Here is a 10810-nt window from a genome sequence, read left to right as displayed (position 1 = left end):
CATAGAATAACATATATCCTAACATAATCCCAAGATCATAGTCACCATTGCAATTACATTTGTATATAAATGAACTACAATGAATTAACATAGCATAAATAACTCTGTTCCTTATCTCTGAAGTAATAAAGTTAATCTAGAAGAAAACCACGAAGTGTATTTCTCTTTTCCAAATTCTAGAGAGAGAGAGCATATTTTTCCTTTTACGTTTTGGTGAGTTTTCGTGAGTAACCTTTTCTAAAAGAAAAAACCTTCCTTTTATATGGGAACGGTCCGTGAGAAACTGCCGAAGGCAGTTTCCACTTCTCACACCCTTTCATCATGGGTGTATTTATCCAATAAAATGCAACTCCGATTTCGCGGTTGAGCACTAAGATTGCACCAAGATTGCTGTTGATCTGATCATTTCCGAGATATCCGAGATTTGAGGTTATCTATGAGCTGGTTGAACAACTATCGAGATTGTTCGCGACTAGCTTATGCTGAGGTCGAACTACATCTCGACGTCGAACAATCGATTGAGTCGAACAGAATCTGAATTGGGCTATAACCTCGTTGACCTCTAACGTTTCCGAACTTGATGGAAAAATCACACACAACCATTATCTAAAAATTTGTTTTAAGAATAAAATGGTAGGGGTATATAATATAATTGAAAAGAATAAAATGTTAACTCTTTTGAAATTAAAAAAAAAAAAATGAATTGACGGACAGAAATTTGTGACATCTCATAAAAAAACATTTAATTTTAAAACTTTGAAACCGTATAAAAGAGAGCCATTGACTTCTTATTAGGACTACTCGACCTTCAAAATTAACAATCTCAACACAAAGATAATTGATGTAAACATAGATGAGTTGATGTAAACATAGATAAGAAGAATTTCATTTTCAAGTTCCTCAGGACGGAGCCCTTTTTCATCTTTTGGTTTATCAAAAAGAAAGATACGCTCCATCTTGTGCCACTGAGGGATGAAGATGCTCAAGTATGCCATATTGTTCGCGCCATGTCAACTTCACATCCCTACCAGAGACAAAAGTAACTGGATGCATGATCTAAAACCGGCGGGATCCATTTCCCCTTCCGATTGAGGAAAGAAAGGCCGCTCTGCAACAGGTATCAACTTTATCATGCACCCAATTGGCCATGTGACGACTGCTATTACAGTACAATACACCCATTTCTTCCAATTCAATCTCTCTGTGTCAGCAAACTTCTTTAGGAACTCAACCATCGCCACCTGAAGAACTATAGTTATTCCCACAATTCCAAGGAACAATCGGTTCTTGTGAATGCCTTCAAATACGTTCTTTTTCTCCAACTTCTTGCATTGAACTCGTTGAAAACTTGGCAAAGAACAAAAATATTGAAAATCATTGTATTATTTACCTCAGGACTCACTCCAAAGATGGTCTCGCCCTTCCATTGTAAAGTCAATACAACTGCTATCTGATATACGGCTGGTAGTTAAATATTCCTCCATATAATGTTTGTTATTATGGGTTCTTTACAGCCCAAGGGAGATCTCCTCATTAACTCATTACTTGACCTCTCTGTAGCCAGTGCTAGAGCTCCTAGTGGGCTCATCTTAAGGTTCACCCACAGCCATTGAACTACTTTTAGAGGAACCTCACCATGAGAAACAGCTAAAATAAAGTTGATGAACAGAGCTGCAACATTAAGAGTCAGTTGAAACTGAAGGAATTTTTGGATGTTCTTATGAACACATCTTCCCCACCGTAGTAATATTACCACGGAAGTGAAGTTATCATCTAATATGACGATATCTGAGCTTTCCTTGGCTACCTCTATGCCTTGAATTCCCATGGAAAGTCCTATATCAGCTTCCTTTAGCACAGGGGCATCATTCATTCCATCGCTAGTTACTGCAACCACATGACCTTTCCTTTTCAAACATTTTACCATCAAAAGTTTGTCAAACGGAGAAGCCCTTGCCATCACCCGTATCTTGTCCACCTTCTCTATTATCTCTTCATCTGTATAGTTACGAAATTCTCTGCCTTCTACCACCTGCCCATTTTCAACTTGGTCATCCCACGTAAGAATTCCACACTCTGTGGCTATAGCTTTTGCTGTGAAGACATTGTCCCCAGTGATCATTTTGAGGTCAACTCCAGCTGATTTTCAAATTTCCACGGCTTCCTTGACCCTTGGTCGACATGGATCCTTGAGACCAACGATTCCCAAGAAAGTCAAGCCATCTTCTTTCAGCTTTAGATAGGTCTTCCTGTCTTCATTGTACTCCAATTCTTCTTCTGAAATTCGCTTGTGAGCAAAGGCAATGCATCTCAGGCTATTTGCTGCCATTCCATGGATTATATTTTCCATTTTCCTCCTCTCATCTTCATCCATAGTCTTTACGATCCCATTGCTCTCATAATAGTGTGAACACATAGCTAGGATCATCTCAGTAGCTCCTTTCCAGTGTACATGAATTTTGTTATCAGCATTTTTCCTAATTGAAACCCCGCTTTGTTTCTTCGCTGAGTTAAAGGTTTCAAACTGGAGAATGGTGTATCTTTGATTCACTTTTTCCATGTCCATACCCAATTCCTGAACAGCCCATGAAAGAATGGCTTTCTCGGTTGGACTACCAGAAAATTTAGGTACGAATCCTTAAACAAGTTTGGAAACACTACTAGTTGTGTTCAAACCAACTGCTTGGTAAAATAGTTCATGAATATCTGAAGCAACTACATTATAAGATTCTTCTTCAATGGGTTCTTGGCCAAGCCAAAATTTTGTAACTTTCATCTGATTTAATGTCAGTGTGACGCCGGGAGGTCGCGAAAAACCCCAATCTTGGCGAGGCTGAAAACCCCACTATGGATGCCAATCATGGTGAGGTTAAAATAAACCCCGCTATGGCGATAATAGACAAAAAGGCCACCTTGGTTGGCTAAGCCAAGGATAACTATAACCTCAAAGAGGAAGAGAAAGCAAATGCTTTAACTCTAAATATATTTAATAATATTCAAGGATGATTACAAGGGACAAAGTAAGGCTTCATTTATAGCCTTCCAAGTGAAAAAGTAAAATATAACTTTCCCATGTGGGACAAAAAAAAGTCAATATAATTGAAATCAAATTAATTTAATTTCTTTTCCTTTTTCTTTTATGCTCCTGTATCATTCTTCCGGGGTTAGAAGAGACTCGCCATTGAGTCCCACGTCTTCAGCATGTTCCTTAAAATTCATGCGGTATGCTGGTTTATTTGGAATGACAGAGCCAGGAATGAAATCAATAGCATGTTGAATATCTCGCATTGGCGGCAACCTAGGAGGCATCTCATCTGGCACAATATCAGAAAATTCTTGAAGTAAGTGCTTGACTTCCTCAGGCAAGGCAAGAGACACTTCATTTTTGTCGCACAATAGTAATAAACACACTTGGTTTATTTCCCGACAAGCTTTCTCAAGACCAGATCTTGTGATAAATGCTGCAGGCTTGTAATACCCAAGATGTCAAAGGTATGTTCCTAACTCAAAATAGTCCTTTAAATGTTTATTTTATGTTAAAAAGCATAAAATCTAACTAAGGGCAAAATAGTCAATTCATTTGGAATGGTATGAATCAATTATCCATAAAGAGGCTTAGGGGCAAAATGGTTATTTTGCCTATGGATAAGCATTGAAAAAGTCAAGGATGAGTAGGCTTCATTGCATTTAATGGCATTAATTAAGTAATAATTATGTCTAGTGTGAAATGACCAAAATGCCCTTATATGAAGAATTAAGGACTTATGAGTTATACAATTAAAATAATTGGGCCAATTGCATAATTTTGGAAAATAAATGAAATATTTTCCTATAAATGAGATGAAATTCGTTCAAGCCAAAGGAGAGAGCCTTTCTTCAACATTTCTTCCATTTTCTCTCAAATCTTCCATGAAACAAGCTTTCTTTCTCTAGGTTTTCAAGGAGTTTTGCATAATTTTTCAAGGAGAACAAGATAGGAGCCTTGGATCTTCAATTTGAAGGGTTTAAGGTAAGGATTAAAAACTTTAGTTTTGATGTGATTTGAAGATTTGAAGTAGATGTTGAGGTATAATGTTATATATGTAGGATTAAGGTGTAAAAGAAGTCAAAGGCAAAGGATTTGTTGGAGGAAGTCTTTAAAAAGGTAAGGAAGAACCTCCCATGACTTTAGGGTTTATGCTAGGGTTTGTAGATTTTTATGAAACCTTAAATTAAAGCTTTAAGGCATAGAATTAGTTGATGGCAAGTGTAGTTGAACTCATTTATTCTACTTATTGCCTTGAATTCATTATACATGAAGTTATTGCTATTTATGTTTTATGAGTTGTGATGTTTGATTGAAGAAAATGAAGTGTGGATACTGATTGTGGCAAAAATTGTAGTATTGGAGGCCACATGGTGTTGAATGGTTGCTATTAGAAGTGTTGATGTGTTGTTTGCATTAGCTTACAATGTTATAGCAATAATGGATGATTATGGGAATGAGATTTTACACTTCCTTTAAGATGTTAAAGACTATTAAGGGGAGGTTTATTTGATCCATAAGTTAACCTATTGGTTAATGTCAATAGGAATTGATGTGGCATAGTTAATATGAAAATTCGGATTTAGTGGGCTTAGGGGTTTTGTTAACCCTGCTTCAGTATTTCGACCATAACTTGAGTTATAAAAATCGAAATGAGATGATTCTTGAAGCATTAGAAAGCTAAGACACAGACCTATAACTTTTATGTTTATGCCAAGAGCCAATTCGTTTGAGAAAAGGATGGAAAATGGCCTGAAGCATAAACTGGTTATTAAAGTTTAAGATTTAACATAATCAATTCTTATGATTATGAATTGATTATTAATGTATTATTGTAATTATGCCATGTACTAATGTTTACCCATTAGTTATATGATCTTTGAAAGATATACATGGTCATGATGTCAATGCATGATTAATGTTATGAAATGGCATGAAGATGCAATGTAATACATGTTTTAAGATGATGTATGTGAGCAAGAGGTAATGTAAATGGATTGATAATCCATAGATGAATTAAAAGTATTAAGCTCACCAAAATATGTATTTACATGCCATAAGATGTTAGAGATGCAAATAGACATGATAGAGATGCATATAGACACGATGGAAAACGCGTAAGCATATCCTCGTATACCGGTTGAGGAAAGATGAATATATGCTTTAGATGCTAAATAACGCGTAAGCACGCCTCCCGATGATATGAGCTCTAGATGAAATTTGAGGCTAGATGATATGAAGTGCTTAAGATGCTAAGAAAGGTCCGATCGGCTAGACGTTAAATGTTTCATATGCATTTAGTTGCATTACATGAGTTATGATGTTATTTACATCATGAGATGATTTATACTCATGTTAGATGATTTTAGATGTTATGTCATGATATGTGATGTGTGTGTACACATTGATGTTTATATAGCCATGGGATAAAATGATGAAAAGCATATGAATTAGTAATAAAAGGGGAAGTATCCCTAGATGTAAAAGATAAGTGATGTGTTAACAGATAAACGGATCATTCCTTACTGAGCGATTAGCGCTCACCCTTTCATTGTTGATTGCTTTGCAGGTAGACTAGAAGCGAGGGATGCTAGAGACAGCGGGACTACACGTGAGGGGAGATGATTTATTATCATCTCGATATTTTTATCTTGATGTAAATATGTAAATGATAAATATTTGTGAAATACATTTGGAAGCTTCCACCCTATAAATATGTTTTGATCTTGTAATTTCTTAAAGTTTGTAAATTATAAGTTTAGATCCTGCGTGATATTTTATATGCATGTTTTGGATATTATTATTATTATCCTTATACAGATTTTTTCTAAATACAACTCGTTCTCCAGACATGTATCCTCGGGATTCTCAATGAGGGATATTCAGAGGATACCTGACTGGAGGGGGGGTTTACAAGGCTCCTCTAGTTTCTTCAAATGATTTTCTGGCCTCATAGGGGTCAACATTACCTTTACCCCATCCTTTTTGAAAGAATACATGTTTTTGTATCCATCATGAAGAACTTGACGATTATACTGTCATAGGCGTCCCAATAATAAGTGGCAAGCATCCATCAGAACAACATCACACCAAACTTCATCCTGATACTTATCCCCGATAGAAAATTGAACACAACAACGCTTGGACACCTTGACTTAGTTTCCTTTCCTCAACCATTGCAGTTTATAAGGATGAGGATGTGCTACGGTTGGAAGCTTCAATTTCTCTACCATATAGTTGGCAACAACATTTTCACAGCTACCCCCATCAATAATGACATTACAAACCTTCCCTTTAGATGTGCATTTTGTATGGAAAATATTGTGACGAAGCCAACTTGCGTCTTCGGTCATCATAACGTTGCTCAGATTGCGGCGTACCACAAGGGATTCTCCATTATCAGCATGTACTTCTATTATGTCCTCATCAAGCACTTCTACTTCACCTATTGTATCCTCCTTAGCATGATTTTCAATAACTTCTTCCTCTACAAGTGAAACAATTCTTTGATTTGGACAATCAGAAGCGATATGCCCAAAGCCTTGGCACTTGAAACATTTTCTTGAAGCGGCGTTAGAAGTGTGACTAGAACCACCCTCTTTATCATTTCTATAAGGAGGCTTGAAGGAGTTTACTTTAGGATTTGGAACAGGTGCTAAACTTTGTTCTCCACAGTTTGTTGTAGTCTCCCTCTGTCTCGCGGAATTTATAGTATTCTTTCGTGCTCGCTGCTTCTCAACCTTAATCACCAATTGGATAACATCAATCAGACTCCAGTATGGTTGTAATTGTACGACATCTACAATCTCTACATTAAGACCTCCCAGATAACGAGTGATAGTTTGCTCTTCTGGTTCATGGATATCACACTTCAGAAGAAGTTGCTCAAACTCCATTGTATACTCTTCTACCGACATGGTTCTTTGTCTTAAACTATGAAATTGAAGAAAAGTGTCTTGCCGATAGTGTGCTGGAAGAAACTTACGTTTGAGTTCTCGGCGCATCTTCTCCCATGTTCTGATCTTCTGACGACCCTCTCTTTCTCGCTGTCGTTTCAAATTCTCCCACCATATAGATGCATATTTCTTCAATTTTATTGCAACTAGTTTCACACGCTTCTCATCAGGAACATCTTGAAGCTCAAAAATTCTTTCTACTGTGTGTAACCAGTCAATAAAATCATCTGGCTGAAGTCTTCCCTCAAACTCAGGAATGTCTACTCTGAAGCTTGAAATCCCAAATTCACTGCCTGGACCCCTCGAACGGAACCTAGGAGATTCATCTCGAGATAAAGAGTCTTCCCCAAATGGGTTGGTGCCCTCACCTTCACTGTTGGAGCTATTACTGATTTCATCATCTTGATCTCGTGTGACTCCCTGTCTTGCAAGTTGTTCTTGTAGTTCTTTAATTTGGTTTCTTAATTCCTCAATTTCAATATCTCGAACAGTTCTCTGACGATTTGGAGGCTTTGGTGGCATTTTTGTGGTAGAGGTGATGAGGTATAAGAATCAAATAATTCACAGGAACTTGATATAGCAGTAAGTGCTACTATGATTCAATACGCACCAGGAAAATTCCCAAGAAAGTGGAGGGGTCACAAGCGTTCTCACTTAAAACCCACTTTCCTTAGACTCTTATTGTCTTGTTGACAAAATTTTCCTAGACATGCATATGAATTAAATAGCTACTCACTATCCTAAACCAAAGCTCTATAAACTAATGACTAGGTAAGGAAAAAAAAAACTAGAATAATGGCTACTTGAAAGTAAAAGTGAGGAGGAGGAAAAAATTACCTAAAGAAGAAACCAAAGCTCTGATACCAAGCTAACGCCGAAACATAACGAAAAACCCCAATCTTGGTGAGGTTGAAAACCTCACTATGGATGCCAATCGTGATGAGGTTAAAATAAACCCCGCTATGGTGATAATAGCCAAAAAGGCCACCTTGGTTGGTTAAGCCAAGAATAACTATAATCTCAAAGAGGAAGAGAAAGCAAATGTTTTACCATTAAATATATTTAATAATACAAGGAATAAAGTAAGGCTTTATTTATAGCCTTGAAAAAGTAAAATATAACTTTCCCATGTGGGACAAAAAAAAAGTCAATATAATTGAAATCAAATTAATTTAATTTAATTTCTTTTCCTTTTTCTTTTATGCTCCTGCATCATAGTGTGCCTGTTTTGTCTGTACAAAAAACAGTGGCTGAGCCCATTGTTTCGCAAGCCGAAAGTTTTCTTACCATTGCCTGATCCGCCATCATTCTCTTCATTGAAAAAGCAAGTGTGAGATTTACAGCCAACGGTAAGCCTACTGGGATGGTCGCTACCAAAATGCTAGCTGGAGCTGCAACAATATAAGCGACAGAATTGAAAACATCACCAAAATCTGTTTTACTACCATTATACTTCTTTCCGTGCTCATCTTTTGTTTTGCCGCTAAAATAGCGAACTACTAGAAAGACAAGAACAACGAGTGCTTGTAAAAGGCCTTCCCTCCAGATAGAGGAAGTTAGTCTATCAAGCCGAGCTTGTAATGGAGTTCTTTCATTTGAATCACCGGATATTGAGCTCATCATTTCACCCCATTGCGTGTTCATCCCGACAGACACGACAAGCATTTGAGCACATCTATCTGCTACTTTTGATCCGGAGAACAAGAAAGGATTATGTTCGGAATCAACTTCAACATGATCACTCTCCCCTGTCATACTCGACTCGTCTACTTGCAAAGAATATCCATCCAAGAACAAGCCATCTGCAGGAATCTGATCACCAATCTTGAGGAACACAACATCTCCAACCACAAGCTCAAATATGGAGATTTGTTGACGACGAGCGTCTCTAACAACTTCAACTTTGATATTTTTGCTTATTTTTGATAGCTTATCAAATTGAGTTGCTTGTCTGTAGTAGCTGAGAGCTGACAGAACAACAACCAGAAACACAGCTACAAATATACTTCCACCTTCATACCAACCTTCTTCCACCCCATGCTCTTTAATGCCGAAACCAAGAGCCAGAGCAGCACACACAAGAAGGATAAGAATGGTGGTATCTTTAAAAGCATCCATAACAAAATATATAATTGGAGGTGGCTTATGATAAGTATTACTGCCAAAAAGTTGAGACCTCTTACTAATATCTTCATTGTCACCGTTGATTCCCTTTTCGGGATTTGTCCCAAGAGCCGTGGCCACACCTTCAACTCCTGCAAGAAGGCCAAGAGAAAGCAAATCTTTATTCTTCACCATCTCTGTCAGCTTCTTACCATCAACATGGGGGTCAATGGAGTAGGACACAACTTCCTTAACCTCATCGTGGGAACTGCTAGGCTGCAAATCAAGAGCAATGTAACGAGGATTCTGCAATATTTCAGAATCATTTTGAATTTTGGGTACTAGAGAAAGCATAGCTGATAGCCCGATAAGAATAGATAGTCCAGTAAGCAAGACGCCATCGCTTCTGAGCTTTGGTGAGCATGGTGGTGGTAATGTTAAACAGTAATGTGCCACAATAATCGTAATGCGGGATTTTACTGTCAGACATGATTTCTTTAGGATAAAGAAACTGGAGAGTGGAGAATATCAGCTATGGTGCTTTTAGTTTTGTAAAACTTTTCTATGGTGCTCAGTGTTCACCCTGCTTGTCTACGAATCCCCTAATGTCAAAGTCGTAGCAATGTCAGCGTTGAAATCATTTTTCCAACAATTAGGCGACTAGTTATGAGTTATGACAATTTATGATGATACTTAATGGCTAAGATTTGTGTTTTATCTTAGAATCTATTCCAGATTCATTTATTAACTTATTTATTTGGTTTCCAACACCAAATGGCTTCGGCTTTTTTCCGAAACAAATTTCATTGGTCTCCCTCAGGCTATATCAATGCTTTCATGCATTCCCTTTCTAAAAGTCTTTTTAAGTCTCGACTACTTTTCTGATTTCGTCAATGTTTTCATGCCTCCTTCATTCACACCATCTTCAGTGACTTCAATCACTTTACGTTTCTGTTTCAAACACCTAAAAAGTTTGTCAAATGAAGACTATTCTATCTTCATCTGTGTAGTTATGAAATTCTATTCCTTCTACCACTTCCTTACTATTCACTTGGTGATTCTACCTTAGTATTCCACATTCTGTAGCTATAGCTTTTACTGTGAAAACATTGTCCCCAGTGATCTTCATTTTGCTCATTTCGTCTTCATTTGTGGTCTTAGTTGATACAATTATCTCATAATAATGACAACACATCGCTAGAATTTACTCAGCGGCCCCTTTCCACTGTGCACGAATTGTGTCATTTTTTCTGAGAGTAGAAGGTGTCAAACTGGATGATATGTTGCATCTTTGCTTCACTATTTCCATGTTCATACCGAATTCCAAAATAGTCTAGGTAATAATTGCTTTTTCACTTGGACTACCAGAAAATTCAGGTACAGATCCTGAAACAGCTGGTTTGCAAACACTAGCAGTTGTGCTCAAACCAACTACTTCGTGAAACATAGTCCCCGAGTATTTTTGGAAACTACTTTACAAGCTTCATGTTCTACGGACTCTTGGCCATGCCGAAATTTAGTAAATTTTATCTTATTTAATGTCAAGATACTTGTTTTGTAAGTACAAATAACTGTGGCTGAGCCCATTGTCTCGCAAGTGGAAAGTTTCCTTAATTACCATTGCCTGATTAGCCATAATTCTCTTAATTGAGTAAGAAAGAGTTATATAGTCACAGCCAATGGTAAACCTTCTGGGATTGCTGCCACCATAATGGTGGCTGCAACC

At 37.3% G+C, this 10810-nt stretch overlaps 1 protein-coding gene across 1 annotated transcript; it reads right to left on the bottom strand.

The window, feature by feature from the left end:
- Positions 1-872: 872 nt before the first annotated feature.
- On the bottom strand, positions 873-9438 carry LOC116145860 (calcium-transporting ATPase 12, plasma membrane-type-like). The gene is given in 3 exon segments (XM_031431297.1): positions 873-1327; positions 1330-2795; positions 8204-9438. Coding segments are annotated over 3 exon segments (3012 nt in total). The 3' UTR covers positions 873-1016.
- Between the last annotated feature and the right edge of the window lie 1372 nt (positions 9439-10810).

Source organism: Pistacia vera, unplaced genomic scaffold (genome assembly GCF_008641045.1).
Source record: "Pistacia vera cultivar Batoury unplaced genomic scaffold, PisVer_v2 Contig468, whole genome shotgun sequence".
In the NCBI taxonomy this organism is placed as follows: domain Eukaryota; kingdom Viridiplantae; phylum Streptophyta; class Magnoliopsida; order Sapindales; family Anacardiaceae; genus Pistacia; species Pistacia vera.
This window is presented reverse-complemented; position numbering and strand designations above follow the sequence as displayed.